The sequence below is a fragment of the Tiliqua scincoides genome, chromosome 9 (assembly GCF_035046505.1).
Source record: "Tiliqua scincoides isolate rTilSci1 chromosome 9, rTilSci1.hap2, whole genome shotgun sequence".
In the NCBI taxonomy this organism is placed as follows: Eukaryota; Metazoa; Chordata; class Lepidosauria; order Squamata; family Scincidae; genus Tiliqua; species Tiliqua scincoides.
In genome coordinates, this window is record NC_089829.1 from 18,746,626 (window position 1) to 18,769,682 (window position 23,057).

Sequence of the window (23,057 nt, forward strand, 5' to 3'; positions counted from 1 at the left end):
CAAAGGTAATGGCCGGTAAAAGGTTATTTTAATTTTAATTCTTGTACTTTCTTAATGCGATACAAGGACATCTGCAAGAGGGATTTGAAGACCTTAGGAGTGGACCTCAACAGGTGGGAAACCCTGGCCTCTGAGCGGCCCGCTTGGAGGCAGGCTGTGCAGCATGACCTTTCCCAGTTTGAAGAGACACTTGGCCAACAGACTGAGGCAAAGAAGGAAGGCCCATAGCCAGGGAGACAGACCAGGGACAGACTGCACTTGTTCCCGGCATGGAAAGGATTGTGACTCCCGAATCGTCCTTTTCAGCCACGCTGGAAAAAACTCTGTGGTGCCCCTCTTCCCTTGATGCTCTGAGCACATGCTTATTTTGCTAAGTGGTTAATCCAGGGCTGGGAGCCGGTCCAGAGGCACGGCTCTTCCCCATTCACCACACACTCTGCAGGGTCAAACATACAGGTTAAAAGTGACATGCAATTCTACCTTTAGCTCTTTCTCTCTTCACGTCACCCTGAACCCCCAATTTCCTGACTGGAATTTCCCATTGGGATCCTCACACTCAAAATATCCACAGCCAGATATGGCACCTCTCCTCCCAAGTCCTTCTTTCTTAGCACACTCTCTGAATCCATTGACAAGGTCACCATTCACCCTGCCGAACGAGCATGAAGTCTTGGCTTTCTCTTTTTCCAGCCACTCCTGTCTGCCAACGTACAGAAAGGTCCAGATTTTTAAACATCCCAGAAACTCCTTCACAAACACTTTAACTTGATTTTGAGTGGTCCGTGCAAATGGGGGGCACATTTCAAGAGATGCAAAGATAGACATGACACACACACACACGAACCAGTTTAGTTTCCCCTGCTTCTTACCTTCTTGCACACATAGTCATTGGGCAAGTACACCACAGATCTGAGCCTCTTCAGCATGTCAAAACCCATTTGCCGGTCACAACCCTGAATGAAAGAAAGGAGGAATTTATCTGCCTTGCACACATCTGACAGGACTGAAGGGTGCAAAACCCAAGGAGATGGGAGACCATACCTGAGAGAGCGGCACCTTGCTAACAATGTCATAGTTCACGTCCACAGCAATATCCAGCCTCATGGTGTCAGGCAGCTGTAGCAGCAGTTCTGATTCATCTGCAGAAAAGGAGGCAGAAACAAGAATCTGTTCACCCTGAAATCAGGAATCACAAATACATCTGCCAACACTGAAGGTGGACTCTGCACTTGGGGTGTCTGCGGCAAGAATATCTGCACAGTCTCCTTTGCCATGGACTAATATGGGGATCAAATGACAGTGAGATATAGCCTGCTGGCTTGCAGGTGCCCACCTGCAGAGTCTTCAGCACATCTAGAGTGCCCCAGTTTTCAGTGCAAAGACTAATAAGGAGATCCCCTGAACCAGATTCCTGGGCAGAGCTACATGTCATCTAGTTAGGTAGGTTAGGCTGAGAGATAGCAATTGGCCCTAGGTCACCTGGGACACAATGGGACTAAGCAGGGATTTGAACCTAGAGCTGCTAGGTCTAAGTTCAATCACAAAACCACTACACAATCCTGGCACTCAGTGCAGAACTGCCCAGCACACTGCAGTAGCTGGTACCCTGCTGACCTGCGTTAGGGCTCTTTCCTTTCAACATGCTGATGGCAAAGTGAGGATTGCCCCTAAGGCAGAAGAACTACAGCAGGACCAGAGGTAGACAGTATCCTGGCCTACTCGCAAGGAGGGATATTTCTCTTGCACCTGCCACTTCAGTTGCTGAGGCAACTAGGAAGGAAAAACAGCAAGACAGGAAAGGTTGTGAACTGGGTACAGCTGGGGCAGAGCAGCAAACCATTCATGTGCTGAGAGGAAGCATAGCTAGCTGAGAGTCCCAGGGTGCGGCTGGGTAAAGGAGGAAAAAAGAATGATTTGACCCCTTTCCCGCTTGGGGAATCTGAGGCACTAGGGAGGGAGAGATTCCTCCCAGAGGTTGCAAGCAAGGGGAGCAGGAAGTTCCAGATTTTGGCTTTCTGGTCCTTTGTTTGATGGGCACCCCCATCTTGGACTGGTGGAGTCTGATTCAGGAGCCCAAGTGTATGAGGCAGGCCACACACACATCACAGGAGGCAGGCTCAGAGGTGTTTTTCTTGTCAACAGATCCCTACTGACGTAGGCAGATATTTCCCTGGGACAGAAGTTTAAAACTTTTTGGTCCTCTTTTTCAACTTCCGATGACCTCCTCCGCTCGCTGCACACGTATGTTCCAAATGACCTCCCTGAGTCAAGATGGTGCAAATAATGTACAGTCAGTTCTCATTATCCTCTAAGGCAGTGGTTCCCAAAATGTGGGTCAGGACCACTGGTGGGTCGCAACCCAATTTTTGGTGGATTGCTGAAGGGTAATGGAAAGATCAGATAACTAATTGCCTCAAGCCCTGAAGCTATTCAGAAATCAGATGCTGTAGCTGCTAACTGCCCTGCAAGGAGCTGAGCTCCTACAGTTTGCAAGCATGTATAAATATAGGGAGGTAAATGTTTGTGAGTCTCTCTGGTTATTATACATAAATAAATAAATAAATTTTTAACAGTCTGGTAAACCGACATGGGTCCTGGTAGTGTCGTTTTAAAAAGTGAGTCCTGGTGCAAATTAGTTTGGGAACCACTGCTCTAACCACTGGTTAGGTTCCTGGAAACCCTAGCAGATAGTGAATTTGCATCTAATGAAACATTGATCCTATTGGATCTCTAGGGTTGGATGCAAGGGGTACCTGAGAGGAAGGAGTACCATACGTGCCATCAGATAATCCAGCAAAGACCCCCCAGGAAACCAGCAGAGTGCAGCAAGAAGTGCCAAAAGCTCTCCAAAAGCTGCAGGGACCTTCCAGAGGCTTGCCAGGACATTCAGAAAGGCTCTTGTGACCAGTGCAGACCCCTTTAAAATGGCTGGTGGAAGCTTCTGCCCGCCATTTTAAAGGGATCAGAGCTGGTCGCAGGCACTATTCTGAAGGTCTCTGCATAGCAGATAAGGAGAAGAGGGGTATGGATAATGAGAGGTAGTTAGCAGTTCTGCCCCTCAGAGAGATATGAATTCACAGATAGTGAATCTGCAGATAAAGAGAACTGACTGTAACTAAGGAACATGGAGTCATCAGAGGCACAGCAAGACATCTTATGAAATCAATAATCAAAACTACAGGTTAGCCTTACCCAGCATGCCTTGAGAGTGCCAAGTGTGTTCATACCATGTTTTGACTCTATTCTGAACAGAACGAGGAATTCTGTAGAAAGCCATGTATTTAGTTGTGTTGTCCATACAGCTCCAGTATTATGTTTGTCCAGCTGTAGCAGCACCAACAACATCTCTCATCTGGCAGTGAGATTAAAAGAGAAAGAGGACAAATTAAGGGGAGTGTTATTTGGCATTAACTACAGCTGTTGTGAGCAATGTAACAAAAATGAACTCAACTACACACTGTATGAACATGTTAGCATCTACGTAATCTCATTCCTTCAGCTGAAATAGCTACTCTGGCACCCACCATTTTCTCCAGTACAGAAAGGATCCAGGAGATGAGGATCACCAACTCTATGGAGAAATGTAATTTCATGAGATTGAAAGTTAATTATGGTGTTTGAGGATGTATTCTGGTAAACTGGAACATGATACCTGACCACCAATTGCTTGGTTCATGGGGGAATGCCTGAACATTAATTTGAGTACAGTGTAGGTCAAACATAATTCCAAAACTGGTTGGAAACACTAGTTCACAAAGTGGTTTACATAGCCAAATAAATCAATAAATGGATTCCTGTCACGGTCTAAAAAGAGATGGAGAGGAAGAGACACCAGCAACAGCCACTGAAAAAGATGCCATGCTGGGTGAAGAGGGACAGTTGCTCTCCCCTGCCAAATACAGGTTGGTCTCAGACCACCTGTGGACCCGTTCCCGGACCCCCCTGCAGATACTAAGCGCCTATCAGAGCACCTCCAGTTGCAACTGGAAAAGTCTTCTACTCAAGTCCAGAGGTGTTCTGTGGCAGGGGGAGGCTGCATGCGGCCTCCGCGCACCTCACAAGGCCTCCAAGAGACTTCTGAGAGGCACTTCTCGTTTTTTGTCAAACCAGCAGTGCCTCTGAGGAGGCCTTCTGAAGTGTATGGAGCTGCTGGGACTTGTTCCCGATCACAGATGCCAGCAGTTAAAAATAACACCCAAAAGACCACTCTGGTTTCTTTCTTTTCATTTGATCAAACCCCTACAAAGCACTTTTACATCTAACCCCTAAACTGAGCAGCTGCCATCTTCAGCAATGCCAGCAGAACCACCAAAAGAGCAGTGCTCTTCCTCTCCCCTGCTTGCAGGAAACAGCAGCACCTGCAAAAGCTCCCTGCCAGAGGCTTTGAGGAACGGGCTGTGCACATAGCACATCCTGACTTACCTTTAAGCAGCGAGGCAAACGCAGGAGCGAATTGAAGCCAACCTTGAGGTAAAGAAAATCCAGTGGCAGAAGACAGATCACATCCAGCTGTAAAGGCACACCCACACCCCCTCAGTAGAGGTTAGTAACCAGACTTACCTTCCCAGCACATTATTTTGGAGGTCTTGGATCTGGCTGTGCCACACCTATAGGGGAGAACCTGAGGCTCAGTGGGAGAGCCCTCACTGCTTTGCATACTGACAGTCCCAGTAGGTTCAGTCCCTGGCACCATCTCAGGTAGGAAAACTGGAAAGGCCCTGCTGCCAGTCAGTGCAGACCTCATCGTGTTCTGACTCAGAGCAAGGCAGCTTCCACTGTTCCCCCTCCTGAGGAGATTGACCTTCAGAACATTCCCTTGAGATCAGTCACTGCCTTGTAGGTAACTAAAGGAGGGAGGTACCTACCAGTTTGCCCAGGCTACACAGTGGCCTTAATCCTGAGCAGGGAAAATCTGCACTGGAACTCTGAAAGAAGGATGCTACCCCAGATGTTGTGTTGTCCTAGGCAGCCCCTATCTATTGAACTATTTCACCAGGTTGACTCCAGACCAGGGAAGCTCCCATTGCACCTCCTTGTCTGCCTTTGAGATTACTCTAGTTCTGTCCTTGGAGCTGCTTTGAGGTACAGATGTCCTAAATCAGTAAATAAAGTCAAACGGCTGGGAATGATGATCGTGCTCCCCCTAGGGGAGCAGACGCTCTCACTTGTATCTGTGATCTGAAGTCCACAGAACTTCAACTGATGTTTGCAAAGGGGAAGTGCGTCTGTGAATTCCCCACATACCCAAAGGAAAATCTTGTCACTATTTAAACATTCTAATGCCATGAAGGAACCGTTTAACTAAAATCAAGCTGCTGCTGTCTCCCTAAAAACAATACAACGTAATTTCCATGCATAGATATTTATTTTAAGCATGTGAAAAACAAAGGAAAAGGTAACAAGCCTTGAAGCGTCCTGACTTCAGATAGTTCTTCCTCATGGCTTTTTTATCCGTCTAGATGAGGGAGTAAAGTGGGGGGGGGGAGAAAGAGAGAGAGAAAGAGAGAGTACATTATGTATTTGTGGGCTTGAAAGAACTTTGAGTCACAATCAACAGAGATCAGCATATGATGGAGTATCACGTGGTCAGGAAAGGGGGGAAAGAGAAAGGTATGAGGGTCTGCCTGTCTGCCTGCCTTGCAAAGGATTGCTTCATCTTTCAGGGCAGTCTCTGAAGACTTTGAGGGCCCAGTCCTATCTAACTTGCCAGCTCCAGTGCAGCCACAATGCAGCCATGAAGTAAGGAACAAACATCAAAGAAACAGTCACCAAATGCTGTTCAGAACTTTGCTGGAAGGAACTGGGAATAAACCTGAATGAACTTTCCTCCTACTCCTAGTGGAAACTACTACTACTGACTACCAGTGCACAGAAATCCAGACTCTTTCTTTAACCGAGAAGCATCTAGGTTTGCTAGCAAAGTATTTGGGGCTTTTTTTTGCCCATTTTGCGGTTTCTGTTTGTGAAACTGTTTAAGGACCTGATCCTATCCAACTTTCCAGCGCAGCCGCAGCTGCAATGCAGCCCAGAGGTAACAACTGTTCCCTTGAGGAGGCCTCTGTGACTGCCGCCCCCCTGCACTGTAGGATGCAGTGCATGCCCTATTGGCATGGCTGCATCAGTGCTGGGAGGTTGGGTAGGATTGGGCCCTAACATCTGTAAACTCTGGAGTTCACTAAGTACCCAGGAACCTCCACCTTCTTTGTGGGTGGTCCCTTCTGGCTACAGCCTCTCAGCATGCGGTGGGGACTTTGGCAAAAGACGCACAGAGAGATTGCTCAGCCTACTACATGCACTTACTATGATGTCTCCTCTTTGGACAAACTGCAAGTGGACCTGAAAAACGCTGATGTCCAGCAGGTAGATGAGGTCACAGACGTAGTCCACAACCATCCAATAATGGATGTTTCTGGGCATTTGGAAAGGGTAGGCCCAGCGGACTGGAATCAGCCAGCAGTTCCAGTTCCACGCCAGAACCACAATGAAGAGGCACAACACATACATCAGATCTATGATGAGGAGAAAAGTCCAGAACTGACTCAGGAGCACTGGTCTTCCCTAACTGCACATCACCGCTTGCAAAGCTGAACCCTTTGTGCACCTTGGGACATTTCGTGGGCCGCTGTGAGATACAGGAAGCTGGACTAGATGGGCCTATGGCCTGATCCAATGGGGCTGTTCTTATGTTCTTAAGCTCGCAACCTACTTGCTCTGCCACCGCCACCCCCCAGTCAGTGGCATAATGCATCTACCTGCCACCTGGGGTCAAAGAAGATTTTGAAGAGGGCTGAAGAGGGACAGTTATTCTCCCCCTACTAAATATAAGATGAACACCCATGGAAAAAAGTGCCTCTTTACCCAGTTAGCAGGGTAACTGTATTATGATACATGGAAATGAGAGTGGACGCATATGCTTATTCATTCCATGCTGTATCATAATAACATCTCATTCGCTCTCAGAACAATCAGTCTCATAGGTCAGTTTTAAGTTAAGCAAATCCACTTGCTGTTCCATAAGGCAGTTGTGTTTTCATTTTCTGGTTAATTGGCTATAACTTTTGATAGAATACAGATATTCCAATGGTTTGTTTCATTGCATTCTGCATTAAATTGCCTTTCCAATGATATATAACATGATAGTATTATTCGTACATATCAATTTTTTCACAATTTTGGACACTAGTGTCAAGCTCAGCTTGTTGCCCCCCCTAAACCTTGTTTCCCGGTGCAACTGCTACCCCCTGCACCCCCGTATCTACGCCACTGGTTGAAGTACTGCTCGAAGATCTCCGATGAGGGAGAATCCACGGCCTCCCTTGGCAATCTCTTCAACTACCAAACACCCCTTACTGTCAGGAATTTCTTCTTGATGTCCAACCAGAATCTCTTCTCTTTGCAGCAATCTGATGAGAAATATCAGATAATCTGAATCTGAAAAGATGAATTTCTTCTCAAGAGGAGGCTGTTGACCTAGAGCAGTTCTTTATTTGTCTGGAGCAGAGCGGGTTGCCAGGGCCCTGCTTGACCTGGAAGCTGACTTCCTGGCCTGAGGTCAGAAGCTGAATTTGGCAAGCTGCAGGTTGAGGACAACAACCTAAACCCTCTTTTTCCATTCAGGAGCATCAAAATGCCACCAAGAATTGGAACCCCCCCCCCCCCAAAAAAAAAAAAGCGAGGAGGAAAGAGGACATGTGAATCTTGGAAAATGGGGTCCATCACCCTAACCAGTCAAGGTAAGCACTGAGATTCACCTGTCATCTTCAGTCTATCCATACCTGGGTTTGGGAGAGCCACCCACACTCTAATCCTAATTCAACCAGCCGAATCCTCTTGAAATCCTCTAAGGGCCCTTGGAAATGCTATGCCTGAAATTAATTTTATCCACGGAAGCTGTACTTATGGAAGAAAGTATCGCATGACCTCCACAGAATTAGTGGCTACCTGTTGTGGTGCTGGTCACTAGCTTGGGTGGCTTTCAAAACAAAAAAAGAAAAAAAAGATGGAAGAAATTTTTGATGGATCCATCTGTCAAGAGTGTCAGCAACAATTCAATAGCCTTCATGTGCAGATGAATTTAACCTCTGTATTACCTCATTGGGAGTGGGGAGACAGAGCAGTTGGGGGTGGAGGGCAGAGCTTATTCTACTGAGAGTCCTGACAATTCTTTTGACCCTTTGTCTCACATGAATATAGTCCCCAGGGCTCCTTGATGGAACCCCAAGAGAGCTAAAAAAGTTGATGTTCATAATGTGCTCTACAATGGAGGAGTTGAAAAGCATCTTACCCAGAAGGGTTCCTGATCTGTCCAGTAAACTAAAATGCTTCTTTTTTCTTCCCTACTTCTCTTAGTTCTCAGCAAGCATAGAATGAAAGTGGAGCAAGCGGGTGATTGAGGTGACCAGCACAGGCCAGTTCGTGCACCCAATGAAAGTGAGTGTCTTGTGGGCATGGTGGTCTGTGGGAAGTGAATCTGGTGGGCAAGATGATTACCTTGGGGTTGACTCTGAATCTGGGGACTCTTCCAAGGGTCCTGCCACTGCTGCATGTTAACTGACATGTGTTTTAACCTCTACAGCCGGAAGCAGTCAGTTATGTGACAGACCAGGTAAAGGATGACCAGATGGCTAACCAGGATTGACCAGGGCAAAGCACCTAATAGCCAACAGCCAGCACCCAGTCCCTCCACTCACTTTCTTGGGTGAAACTGGTGGGTTTCCTTGCAGCTTCCAAGTCAAGAAGAGGCCATCAAGGAAAGCCTCTCTCCCAGGAGCACCTAAAATATTGGAGTCCCCTTGAAGCCAAACTGTAGTGAAGCTTAAACAATTAGAGATGCGGCAATCTATTCCTCCCTTGTGAAACTATACCAGGCAGTCCCTCCCCCCCATTCAAGCAGTGCTAGAGAGAGAAGGAAGCTGCCACTGCCATGATCCTCCTTCAGATTCCTCTCAGGAAGCCAGCAGAGGATCGGTTGCCAACCAGAGAGGGTAGCAGACGAACAGGCTGAGTGCACATCAGTTTGCTGCCCCTTCGCCTTTGCCACTGAGTGTGATGCTTTCACTTTACTTCCAGGAAAGGCTGGCCCTGCACAGCAGACATCAGGCAAGTGGTAGCCTCACCAACTTTATAGGTTTGTTCTGAGGTCAGAAGGAGGAGAGGAACCATGTACACTACCCTGAGCTCCTTGGAGGATGAGCCATATAAAATGTGAAAAACATAAAATGATGTGGCAAATCTCCAAACCTTTGCAGACAGGAGGAGCAGAAACTCCCTGACTAATGATTCTCAACATCCAGGTCCTCAGGGTGCAGCAAGCAGCTTATCAATACACACCCTTCCTTTTCATGCCAGCAAAGCAAGAAGCTGCCTGGAAGGAGCCATCAAGCCCCAGAGAGCCACCATTTGACCACCAGGCTAGGGCAAGAAGGAGCAAGCATTCCAGACTGCTGGGACAAGTCCACAAAAGGCTTATCAAAGGCCATGTCATCTGTTCACGTCTGCCCCACCCTTCTGCCAAGCTGCTCAGGGTTGCATCCATAATTCCAGCCCCACTCCTGAAATGTAGTAAGCTTTGGGCCGCCCCGCTTAAACCAACACCCAGAGCCTGCGCTCTGTAATGCCTTTCCATCCTGTTCATGCCAAAGGCTTGCACATCGGCATAATCAAGGCAGTCCTTGCTAATATGGAGCAAGTACTGAGCCACTACCCCCCCAAATAAGCTTTGAGCCACCCACAGTAATGGTCAACTGCCCTCTATAAAGCCATCCTGTCTAATGCAGTCCTTCCCTTGGGTGAGAGACACAACCGATCTTGGAAGAGCTGTCAATCATTCATCCACAGACAAGTGCCATCCTCAACACTCCCCTTTGTGAGTCCCCATTGTGTGTTGGGGTGAAGAACACACAGCACATATGCCATTGTGTGTGATGCAGACTAGAGACATTCACAGCAGTGGGACAAATAAACTAGGAATGGTTTTACCCTCTCTCGTTTTCTCCTCTACCTGTTTCCCTCCAGGAGTTTCACATTTGCTTGGGATCTTGCTATCTGCTCTGTTGCCCCTCATCACACGGAGGGAGCATGTTCTGTCAGAGACAGGGAACCTGCTCTTTTCTGGAGATTTGAGGATGGCAAGAGTTTAAAGCAAATATATAGAAAGGGAAAGATGGGATGATCCCAAGCAAGCATCAAATGTATATTACCATGTAGTCCTAGGCATGTTTACTCACAATTAAATTTCACTGAACCTTGTGGCAGTGAGTTCCACTGGTGATTATGAACTATGTGATAAAGTCCTTTCTTCTCTCCAACCTATACCTACCATACTACCTCTTTTCAAACGTCCTATTATCAAACCCTTGTTATTCCTTGACACAAATAAACCTAAGGGATTCCGGTGTGAATGGTTTGTATAGTTTTCTGAGTGGCTTCCCATCTATCCTGATAACCAACCTTTACTGAGAAGCAGACTTTGAAGAAAGCACTCAGCGTCCGTAAAGGGGCAAAGGGCACATTGTATGCCTCTCATGCTGCTCTTTCTGGAGGTCAGAGCTCTTTGTCTTTCACTCACTAAAGAGAATGCACCTAGGGTGCAATTGTGGGGCCAAGGGCAAAGGTGTCACTAGGATTTCCATCACAGCCCTGGAAGGAGCCAGGAACCTCCACATCTCCTCCACACCTCCAGGAACACCACCAGATAAAAGGGGAGGCATCTGTACCAGGAGATTACATACCAGGCATACATACCAGGAGATTGCATTCCCATTCCTGCTAAGGTTCTTAGAAATACAGGTGCAGCCTATTTATCCATGGATTTTTTTATCTGCAGATTTGTCTCAACGGGGTAGGGGTAATGAAAGTCACACACACCTTTGCCACCTTTGCCCTTCACTTGCCTCTTGCTCTGCTTCCAGGCAGCCCAAAACACTGCAAAAGGGCTCTGCCTCACCCAGGCAGGGAATATCCCTGGAGCCCTGGAAGAGGTTCCCCTTTTGAAGGAACATTCCTGGAGCCCCTGAGCCAGTAAAGAGGCTGGGGGGGGGAGGGCAGAAAGCCCTGTGTAACCAGAACATGTGCAGCAAGGTGGAGCTCTCTCTCACACATATACACAGGGGCAGGTGTGGTAGCAACAGAGGGGATTGCTTTAAAAAAACCCAGGGAGTGCTTGCTGAATTCCCCCCCCCCCCCCATGATGCAGGCAATCACCACAAGCAAGCCTTCCCACCAAGCAAAGCATGAGATATAGCTTAGGATGCTCTCCACACTTTCCTGGGAGTAAGCCCCATTGACTACAATGGGGCTTACTTCGGAGTAGAAACACATAGGGCTGGACTCTGAAAAGCTCAGCATCCCACCTGTGAAAGAAGTGGGACAGCTGGCAACAGGGAGGGCTGGGGGGGGAGGCAGGAGGGGGAGGCAAGGGGATTGCTTTAAAAAACCCAGGGAGTGTTTGCCCAATCCCCCCCCCCCCCCATGATGCAGGCTCTCCTGTTCCAGCAAGCCTTCCAAAGCAAGCCTTGGGAAGCCTTGGAGACAGGTGAGGGTGAACAGAGAGCTGGACTACATCCCAGAATGCTCCGGGGCAGAGGAGCTTCCATGATAGTGGCCAGGGAGGGCTGCAGGAGCAGCAGCAGCTAAAAGGAGGAGGAGAACCTGCAGCAATGTTTGGAGGCACAGAGGACTAGGCTTCCCAAGCAAGCTCACCATTCCAACTGTGAAAGAAGCTGGACAGCTGGCAACAGGAGGGCTGAGTACAGAGAAGAGGGGAGGGGATTGAGAACAGCTGCCTTAGTTTCCTTCCATCTGGAAGTATCAGGCTGCAGCCTCTTTGCTTAACTCTATGGACGAAAGTTATGCGGATAAATAGGCTCCACCTGTAGTGCTAAAATAGCTTTCACTAGCTATTTTCACAAGTGCCAGGCTTCACAGTAACTTTTTCTGCTTTCTAATAAGATATAAAAATTCTGAAGATTCTAAATAAGAATAATTTAGTGCTTGGGAGAGTGTTATGGGGCAGGTAATGGGTGGATGGGGTCTGAGGAGGGCAGCAGGATTGATGGTTTCCCAGTCCCATACTTTATCGGGGTCATGGCACTGTTCTGCACTCAAGCTGGGCAGTTTTCCCCCTCTTCTCAGCTAGTACTGACAACTGTTCCCTCAACTGTGATCTGGCACCCTACCCTGTTAGAATATCCTGAACACAAGAATTGGGACTGGAGAATAGCAGCAAAGCAGTTCCCAAGCCTACCCAGACCTGCCTGAAAACTTTATTTCTGTAGGAAGACAAGAGAATTCCTTAGAATTAAATTTGACGCTGAAGTCATTAGAGATTCAACAGAAGGAAGTAATGTTCAGACAGATTATCGTATTTAAACCCACACACCTGAAACAAGGTTTTTTGTTTTGTTTTTATAGTTAATTCTGGTATACTCTTGTACAAGTTAGCCTGGGGTTCTCACATTTTTACTTGGCTTTGCAAGATACAGTGTGGAAAAAGGGTTTTACTGTCCACTGTGTAGCTTTCCAACAAGGTGTCACACAGCAGAGCTGGGATCATAGAAGTAAAGGACAGAGCACTCAACAGGGTTACAATTCAGCTGCCACGAACTAAACCGTTTCCAGGTCACACAAAAACTAAAAAAAATTGTGTTCACAACGCCATTCAACACGACGGGCTCAACTGTTGACAAAGAAAGAAAGTGAAGTGGCCAGAGCTGCTATTTTGGTTAGAAGTGATGACTAGACAAACAGCAACTACAACATTGATTTGAGCATCCAAAGGTTGGATTGTCGCCGTCCTCTGATTCTACAGCATCAGGCTCTGTGTTTCTTGATGAAGTCGATCAGGCCGTTGGTCGAGGAATCATGGGACGTCACCGGCGCATCAGAATCCAGCTCAGGCTCAATTTTCTTCGCCAGCTGCTTTCCAAGCTCAACACTGGTTTGTGTATTACATGAAGGGGAGAGAAATGGAAGAGTTTAGACTAAGAACACTGAATATCTGGTATACATATATCATGCCATGTCTCCAAGGAGTCGATCGCACAACACTGTAAAGGGACTGAAAGACTGACCCAAATGAGGAGCTTTGTGACTGAAGAGTGATTTGAACCAAGGTCTTTTCAATACAAATACAAAAACACACTATTCATTGCATCACACTGCAATTTACCTAGCAAACAAACCCAACAATTGAATTCCCAAGAAAGTGCAAGCCCTTCAACAGTTTCTTCATGGGGAGTGGAGAATCATTTTTTGTTCTTTCCATTTCAAAACAAGCTGTTTTGATCCTATATTGATCCTCAGTAGTTAGAAATGATATGGGTACAGAGGCATTAGGTTGGCCAGGCCTGGCCCTAACAGAAGGTCCATGCCCAGAGCGCTCCTGTGGCTGAACTGACCCTGAACCCTCACGACCAGCTCCCAGTGTGCCTTCAGCAACTTGATGCCACCACCAAGTGCATAAAAGAAGGGACTCCAAACCATCACAGGGACCCATTTTTAGAAAATAAAACCACACACAAAACCCACTTACCCCCACTGGTCATAGCTGTTGATATCCCACACAACTCCTTGAACAAAGATCTTGTGTTCATACATAGCTGTAAACAGTTATAGAAAGGAAATCATTAGCAAGCAAGCCTCATAAAGTTATGAATTCCATGAACAAGTTGAGAAGACAAGACATTTAATTTACCAACTAAGGCTCCAAGAATGAACGGGTTGAGTTTAGTAAACACAATGGAATTAGTTGGCCGATTTCCTTCAAAGACCTTTCAAAGAAAAGGGGGGGGGGAGAAAATAAGATTTCAGTTTTCAGATATACCATTACCAAGATATACCATATAGACACCTTATCCTTGTTCTCAAGACCAATCCAATGCATGTTGTCACCTGTCAAAGCCCTTAAACCTTTGGCTTCACATCCAGCTCCAACTGAAACATAAGGACCTGCTCATATTCATTCTTTTGTGCCTCTTCCTCTGTCAGACTTTAATTTGAAAATTCTTACGCCAAGAAGCCTGCCTTATCTTATGTTACTCTAAGAACAATCCACACCAACACCACTATTATTCAGTCACAACTATGCCACTTCAAATAGTTGCACTGCAACTGTTGGGCTTGCAGATGAAATTTTTTTGCTAGCATGGGGTCCCTCTCAGAGTTTTCACTTATAAGGACACAACTTTTAAAAGCAGGTTATGATCAACTTATGCCAGTTAAAAAGGTTCAGTATTAAGACTCAGAATGCTAAATTTAGGCATGTACTGCAGTTACCACAAGAGGGCACCTTCCAACCATCAAAGTCTATGCAATTCCCAAGCAAAAGTTACAGTGAAGCTGGAACATCACCCCAGCTGCAATACACTTCAGTGAGACCCAGAAGTTGCCTACAACATAGGTACCTTGTGTGGGAGAAGTTTCTCCAGAGCATCCCCACTCAACCCTGAAGCCTGCAGTTCCTTACGAGCTTCATCAGTCGTCTTCCCCTTCATTAAGGCCTCTGTCTGAGCAAGGAAGTTGGCCAGAAGGATCTAAACAGAAGAGTGTAAGGCACAGTGTAAGAAGGACATGCCTAACTGTTCCTGCCCCCTCCCCCCATGAAGCACGTATCTGGCTTAGAAACCTGCAGTGGAAGAACAACATACCTTGCTAGCAGTACGTAAAGCAAGAATCTCTGCTGCCTGTACAGAAAACTGTGTCTAACTGCTGGAGGACTATGGTGCCAAAATGAGAAGCTGAATATTGCTGCAAGTACCCTTTGGAACTGCAAGTGTTAAGTTTGCATTTCAGGACTTCGAGGAAACAGCAACTCTAGATACCACCACTGTTCTAGAGGGCAAAGGAAGCCACACATTCCCCTTGTATTCCCCTACACAAATCACATTCCCCTACACATTCCCCTACACAAATCACATTTGTGGTTCCCTCCTCCCATGATTGTCCCTTTAAGAAAGTATTGCATGTAGTTCCAGACAGAGATCTGGGAAGAGGGCCTGTTTATGTGGTAAGCTGGGAGTGTACTGAAAGTTGTTTTGCATCAGTAATCAGAACAAACTAGAAACTGCCACCATCCAAAAACTATTTTCACCTTGTGATGTAGGTTGTTCCTGATTGGATGCTGCGTCTGGACTGGAATTAGGAAGTCACAAGGGATCATACGAGTTCCTGCGAGAAAATGGAAATAAAAAGCTTTACAGGGATAGGGAGAAACAGTCAATCTCAGCACAAGTTCTAGGCAATGAGGCGTTTAACTAGTTCTACTTCACGGCTTTGTTTTAAGCAAATGACTTAAAGCCAAGAGAGCAGCAGCCCTTCTCCAAGTGAACTCAGTGATCCCTTAACAGTTTGGACTTGCCCCAACAGATGCCTGGAGGTCAGAGACAGCACATCTGCCTAGCATGCAGGTTCACAAGATTGGGGCATCACTTGGGGCATCTTCAGGTAGGGTAGGCAGCTGGCACATACCAGACCCAGCCCAAGTGGCACCAGGACCTGGAGCCTCACTTGAATTCTGCTGTCTCCCTGCTTTGGCTTATTGGCACATAGCCCCCACCGCTATTGCTGCAACCACCACTCTCTCTTCTGCACCCACTGGATCCCACCACCACTTGGTGTAAAGGAACCAGTGGCAGGGGGGGACCCTTGCCAGCAATCAGCTCTGCTCACAAGCTTTGGCAGAGGTGTTGAACACACCCCATTTGCTTTCCTTCCTCCTCCATCCTCAGCTCTTCAATAAAAGAATAAAGCTGTCAGTGAAGCACTGCAGTACCTCCAAAAAAGTACTCTTTCACCCATCCCCATTTTATGAGTGGGGTCGTGCTTCTCCCACTCCACTGCTCCATTACAAAACAGCACAGCAGAGACTGAGGCAGTAAGCAGGGGCCAGGCCAGGCCATGATGCTACCTGTGCCAACTGCTTCAGTGACCCTGGTGTAGAAACCACTGGCCTAGATGGACCAATCCACTCCATATGTAGCTCTGTACATGTGGACACTTTGCTGCTAGGGGATCTTCTGCATTTTTGCCCCCCAACTGTGAGTCCTTTTGGGACATTTAGTCATTCAGTTATTTTTCTCTATAAACCACTTTGTGAACTTTTTCATTGAAAAGCAGTATACGTATAAGTATTCTTAATTTCTCACTGTACCTTGATGGATCAGCTGATAGAAAGCATGTTGCCCATTGGTTCCAGGTTCACCCCACACAATCGGGCCAGTATTGTAGTTCACACGAGCACCAGTTTTGGTGATGTATTTTCCATTTGATTCCATGTCTCCCTAAGAAGCAGAAGGGCTTAAGTTTGGTCCCATCTTTTCCTTTTAGAAAAAGAACCTGAATAAGCTTGGATTACCATATATACTCATGCAAAAGTAAAAAAAAATTATGCCTTAAAATTGACCCTGAAAAGATGGAACGACTTATACATGGGTCAATAAAGTTTCTGCTTGGTGAGGTGGGGGGACTGGGCTGAGAAGCAGGATGCAGGGGGGATTAAAAAACCATTTTACTTGTTCTGAAGCAGCAGTAGAATGCAAATCAAAAATCGGAGCTGTTTTACCTTTTCCAAACAGTAATACAGTTGAATACACTTATGGGAATTGTAGTTATTTTGACGGTTGCTGCTATGGAAGTATAATACTATATTTCTCATAAAGGCTGCAACTCCCATAAGCGCCTTCATCTCCCTGTTCGGAGAAGATAATATGGATCCTTTTTTGGCTTACTTTTGCTGCCTCAGAACAATTACTGGCAAGTAATTTTCAAAGAGTTCCATACCCCCCCTTACCCTGACTTATCCACTGATCATAGTAGATTCTAGTATTTTTGGCTTAAAACGTGCCCATGACAACCAAGAGATAAACTTATACACAAGTACATATATGGTATATCAAGTGTATTACAAGTGGAGTGAGGTTGTGAGAATGCTAAAGCCCTTATAGATCAGACCAGGCAGCCATCAACATCTGTTACACACAGCAATTTAGCAGATGGTTCTAGGAAGCCTATGGGCATGGCCGACAGCAACAGCCCTCCACATGGTCATGCCATTCCCTGCACCTGGTATTCAAAATACCCCTGTGGAAGTGTGGCACTACCACACAAACGTCTCCCCATGAACTTACTGTTATGAACTACGCTCTTTACTGTCAGGCGTAGGATTGCAACCTAAGAGAGGTCAGTCCCACTGAATTTAGTGAGGCTTACTTCTGCATAGACATGCACAGGACTGTGCTGTAAGTTAACAGAGATCTACTGTTAACATCCCCACATTCTGTGGCAGCAAGTTTCAGAAGTTAGCTATGCACTGTATAGAGCAATGCTTCCTGAAACCAAAGGGCAGGACAGACGAAAAGATTGGCCAATGAGTTTAATTCAAGGGTGATTATCCACTTCCCCCACACCCTGCACCACTTAAGAATTGCTCTCAGGTCTCCCTTTAGTCAGCATTTACCTCAGCTAGTCTTTCCTGGCAGAGATGGTATTTCAACTCTCAACTGTTTTGATTGAGCCTCTCAGCACCTTTCCTACCCTATAAAGCCTCTTTTGCAAGAGAGTGACTTGAGTAGCTGCCCTTTTCTGTATGACCCGTCTCAGTAATAGCTATCCTTTTCTGTATAACCTGCCTCAGTAATAGCTGCCCTTTTCTGTATGACCCAACTCAAGTCAGCAGAAGGCAACTCTTTTGGTCCAAGAACTGCTGCCACCAGAAGCAGTGAGTGTAGAACATACTGCACAGGCAGTCTGTGGACTACACGGACTTCTTGTTGAGGCCTGCAGAACAGCCTCTCCCTGCAACTGGCTGTTGGTGGGAGACTTGGCAAACCACACCTCCAAAAGTGAGATAAGTTGGGTGGGTTGAGCCCATTTCAGCAGACTGAGAATTCTCAAACTGTGCACCTGGCACCGGGGTGGGGGGGGTGCGGATTAGCTGTGCTTGACAATCAACCTGGTGCAGAAGGGGGTGATCCCACAGCTTACCTGCTGGAAATAAGCTGCAAAGCGATGCATGTATTGGTCATAGGGCAGGAGTGCATGGGTTTCAGTTCCATAGCAGTTGATATACCAGACACCCAGCATGGCCAGCAGCACAGGCACGTTCTTCTCCAGGGGAGCAGTGCGGAAGTGATTGTCCTTTTACACAAACACAGGAGAGTCAAGTTTGGATTACAACACCTACAGCACCTGGGCTTCCCTAAGAACCATAATAAAATGCTCATGAAGCCCGAGGTTACTTGGGGCAATGCAGCAGTCGTCAATTTCATGTTTTGAAAAACACTGATATTTTAGCCCACTTTCATCTACATTTCTCCAAAACACCATGTTTTGAGATGAGGCAGTTACATTTTTGGTTGCAAGTCTGCAAGTAAACAGATCAGTATAGTTCCCCACATAGAAAGCCATTTCCAAACCTCATGGGGCAGGATCTATGAAAATTTCCACCCACCACCACCCCATACCAATACTCACCATCCAGTGGGCTCCAGCAAGTAGTTTCTCAAAGTTGTCAAAACCTAAACACAAAATACACTCATATAAAATCAAGACCCCAGGATGGGAAACCCATTCCCAAATCAGGCCATAGGCCCATCTAGTCCAGCTTCCTGTATCTCACAGTGGCCCACCAAATGCCCCGGGGAGCACACAAGACAACAAGAGACCCACATCCCAGTGCCATTCCTTACATCTGCTGTTCTGAAGTAACCCACTTCTAAAATCAGGAGGTTGCACGTACACATCATGGTTTGCAAAACATGGACTTTTCCTACAGAAATTTGTCCAATCCCTTTTAAAGGCATCTAGGCCAGATGCCATCACTACTTCCTGTGACAAGGAGTTCCACAGACTAACTACATGCAAAGTAAAATACTTTCTTCTGTCTGTCCTAACTCTCTTAGTACTCAATTTTAGCAAATGTACCCTGGTTTTGGTGTTATGTGAGAGGGAAAAGAGCAACTCTCTATCTACTCTATCCATCCTCTGCATAATTTTATACGTCTCAATCACGTCTCCCCTCAAGTGCCTTTTTTCTAGACTGAAGAGCCTCAAACGCTGTAGCCTTTCCTCATAAGGGAGATACCCCAGACCGGTAATCATTTTAGTCACTCTTTTTTGCATCTTTTGCATTTCCACAATATCCTTTTTGAGATTCGGCAACCAGAACTGGGCGCAATAAATATGCATCCCATATACTAAGTTGCACTCCTGACCATTTTGTTGCTAGATTTGTCCAACTGAGCAATAAAAGATACTGACAGAAAATCCAAATCCCTCAATTCAGCCTGTTCAACAAAAGCCAACAAGCAGAGCATTCAGCTGGAGAGGAGTGAAAGGAGGAAGAACGGAACAGATTAGAGATCTGCTCATCCCCACATTTCCTGAGCAGCTAGAGCAAGGTGGCCATAGAAACTCCAGCGATATGGTGCCACTAACAAGCAACACACATCAAGGAATTTAGTAGTGCACCCTCCTCCTCAAGTTATTTGGCCAGATCAGCCTCTGAGAGCACAGTGGGGAGAAATGAGCCCTTTCCAGAGGTCCCTGGCTAGTAGCCAAGAAGGTTTCAAGGGATGGCTTTGAACTGGTGCAAAACCCAATTAAGAGGCTGTATCAAGGATTAAGAAAATAAAAAACTGAACAATGAAATATAGTGTGCCACCTGTGGAATAAGCACTGTGGGAACCTACCAATGTGCAGGGCAATGGAGAGGCCGATGGCAGACCACAATGAGTAACGACCACCAACCCACTGCAAAGAGAAAAGAAATTTGGACAGCTTTAACTGGAGAGTTACAAGAATCTCTTCCCCAAGTACAAGTCAGACATACACCATGTGCAACAGGAACTGTGCTCTGGCACCAAGAGATTCATTTCAGGAACGTTTCGACAGAAACGGTCTTGTCACAACACAGTCACACTTGATAGGTTAGCCAATGCATAGCAGTCAACTGCAAACTGAGGAGCAATGTGGATAAATTCCTACTCTACCTTGACAGCCCAGCCTATCTCACTGGGTTGATGGGATGACAGAGGGCAGTCTTGGATAAAGGCCACCATGACAGCAACTGTTACCCTGCACATGCCCGATCTCGTCTGATCTCAGAAGCTAAGCAGGGTCAGGCCTGGTTAGTACTTGGAATGGGAGACCTCCAGGGAATACCGGGTACTGTAGGGTTATACCATAGTCTTTCGAGACTGAAGGTTGCCAACCATCCTACCAATCAGTGGTGTTATGCCTAGTCAGCAGGGCAGGATGTGCTCGGTGCTAAAGAGAAAAATTCTGAGCTGAGCTCATCTATGCCTTGCTGGCAAGGAAAGGAAAAAGCATCACCCACCTGAATAAATACCTCATTAGCAGACTTCAGAAGCGCCACATGACAGGTTAGAGATGTAAAACCAATGCATTTTTCCTCACTTGTTCTGCTTCTGAAGCAAAATGTCTGGTGGAACTCTGGTCATCATCCTCCCCTCCAAGAAAGTTGCATTCAGCCTCCTTTCCAGTTTTGACAGCTTCACAGTCAAGAGGGGCTAGCTGCTGTCTTAAAACTACTAGCTTGGATTCTCAGGGATGCTGATTCAATCCCACTGCCTGCCCTATCTCCATATTTACATAGGAATCTGCACAGGCATTTCACATCTGGGAACCCAAGGGGAAAGAGAACCACATAACCCTGCTAGATGCGCATCACAGACTGAAATAAGATCACTGTACAACCAGTGTGGGCTGCTTCGGACACAACGTTCCATTTCTCATGGGAAAGCAGTGGTTTTCCCCTGACTCGCTAGTCTATTCCAGCAGACACAGCTTGGGAATCCCTGATGTAGGAGACAACTGAAGAGGGAGCCACAATACCCTAGACTAGGTATGACCCAAGTCACACACATGCAAACACAGGATACACCTCTTGTAAATCTTAGTGACAGGTGCCAATAGGATTACGATCACATTCCAAAATACCAAGTCCTTGGAGGTGGGGCTTGCAAATTTCTGCTGTCAGGTCATTTCTGACCAACTTCAACATGAGTCCATCGTCTGCATGTTGCCTTGCGAGCCCAAGGCAGGCTAACATTTGACCTTCATGGCCTAGAATAGGTAGGCTCCCACCAGGCAAAATGTCACTGCTTATAATAGTCTTAAGAAGCTGTCTCCTGTTACCCAGCAGCTGTCTAGACCAAATGTGGCCAAAGGCCTCCCATCCTGACCTTTGCAGAAAGGCCAATAGGCAGGAAATTCTGCATGTCAGTTACGAGACTCTCAGGCTTGCTCTCTGACTCCTCCAGAATGAAAGGGTAGCAAGATTGGCAGCCTGCTTCTTTTGCTCAGGATGGCCACCTTCCCCTCATTGCAGTCAGAAGCAACTTTATTCCAATACAGTGATTTTCAAACTTACCGAGGTCATGGCACCCTTCTTTCTTGGCACCCTGTCACAGTTGCACTGTGTGGTAGAATCACATAAGATCTCATGAGATCTTGCGCCAATTTTGGCCTAGACAGGATGGCAGTATCCACAAGAGCCGGGAAGAAGAGGCTACTGTGGCCATCCCATGGTGGCACCCCTGCGAGTTTGCTATGGCGCCCTCAGGTGCCACAGTGCAGTTTGGGAACCACTACCCCACTACAACAAGTTCCAAAGGGGCAGGACATGCACAAAGTTTGAGAGACTGGATCCCAGTTTTCCTCCCCCAGGTGGAAGACTAAGTCTCTCTTCCATCCATAACAGGCTTGTGGAAGCAATTGCTCCCCACCTTTCTGCACCACTCCAACGTGAACTGAAAACAGCTGCTTTGCTCTGATGCCTCCCTGAACATCTCATGTTGGAATGAATCAGGCATCCTGCTCTATTGCTCTTCTAATTGTGAGTGTTATATTAGTGCCCCAGTCCCCAGATGCTGTTGTTGTGCAGGAGGCTGCATGGCACATCACTGTGTGCAAAGATCAGTGCTCATCCTGTGCTGGGGCTGAAGGGAGAAAAGGAGACCTGATGACCAAGTTTAAGAAGAGCAAGCAACACAGCTGCAACGACGCACAAAGCTCCAGTGAAAGTGATTTACTTACATCCCAGAACTCAAACATATTCTGAGTATCAATTCCAAAGTCCTTCACTTTGGGCTGCAAGAGAAAAGAAGGGCAATGAGATCACAAGCCAATGCAGGAAGATGATCAAAGCACTTCTGCTCATTTCAATAAGTCTTTGAAACAATGCTCACAACCCAAGCACTGAAGTTCATCACAACTGAAGCTCCATTTTAAAACCAAAAGATCTCTAGGAAGAGTTGTATACATACAAGTTCATAGCAAATTGTTGGCAGTCATATTGGACTAGACAAATTGCCCCAATGGTCCAATTCCATGCAAGGCAGCTTCCCATGGAAGTCAAGGGAAGGCACATAGGGTGACCCAAAAAAACAACAAAAAAACCCACACATCTTTGAATAAAACTGTCAATTTCAATTTTTCATCTTTTTTCTTTCAGGGTATACAAGTCGACTTTGTGCATGAAATATTGGAACAATAATCTTCCCCAATATGTCTTTGAGTCCAGTAAGTTCCTTGAAATTTATTGGACCTTTGTAGGATTTAATAAAATTTTTATGGGTTCTGGTTTTTTTGGGTCACCCTGTATTTGAAGTCCTTAATGCAGCATTTTGAAAATTACTTGAAGGTGGAAAAAGTTCAAAAAGTTCAAAAGTTCTCAATGTTCATATTCCCACCCCCCACCCCCAAGGCAGACTCACCTGGGATATAACAGCGACTACAAAAACCAACTTGAGGAGATGTGTTCAACAAAAGCTCTTGAATTTTTTCAATGGTTCCATCATCCATTTACACCCCAGACACTGGCATGAAACTATTCTATAAGCTAGCATACAATCAAGTACTCACCCCATTGGTCGACAAGGCAGCAAAGTGCTTGGCCACAGCAGAAGGCTGAAAAGGAACACATGAGACTATCAAGCAAGAGCCTTCCTTCCTTGCATTCCATGCAAGTGGACTCCCCCACCCCAAATCACACCAACTGAAAACGTGGGCTGAAGGTTTCTAGCTTCCTGTCCCTGAAC

The 23,057-nt window shown here is 46.4% G+C and overlaps 1 protein-coding gene across 1 annotated transcript in view; it reads right to left on the reverse strand.

The window, feature by feature from the left end:
• Window positions 1-12,385: 12,385 nt before the first annotated feature.
• Window positions 12,386-23,057, reverse strand: part of GPI (glucose-6-phosphate isomerase) — a 32,320-nt gene continuing 21,648 nt past the window's right edge. Inside the window, exons 8-18 of the mRNA XM_066637449.1 lie at window positions 22,882-22,926; window positions 22,054-22,107; window positions 19,686-19,746; window positions 18,469-18,512; window positions 17,980-18,132; window positions 16,148-16,277; window positions 15,089-15,165; window positions 14,403-14,531; window positions 13,694-13,769; window positions 13,532-13,598; window positions 12,386-12,934 (exon numbers count right to left, since the gene is read on the reverse strand). Of these exons, the coding sequence (XP_066493546.1) occupies window positions 12,811-12,934; window positions 13,532-13,598; window positions 13,694-13,769; window positions 14,403-14,531; window positions 15,089-15,165; window positions 16,148-16,277; window positions 17,980-18,132; window positions 18,469-18,512; window positions 19,686-19,746; window positions 22,054-22,107; window positions 22,882-22,926 (960 nt within the window). The 3' untranslated portion in view covers window positions 12,386-12,810. The remainder of the gene's footprint in view (window positions 12,935-13,531; window positions 13,599-13,693; window positions 13,770-14,402; window positions 14,532-15,088; window positions 15,166-16,147; window positions 16,278-17,979; window positions 18,133-18,468; window positions 18,513-19,685; window positions 19,747-22,053; window positions 22,108-22,881; window positions 22,927-23,057) is intronic.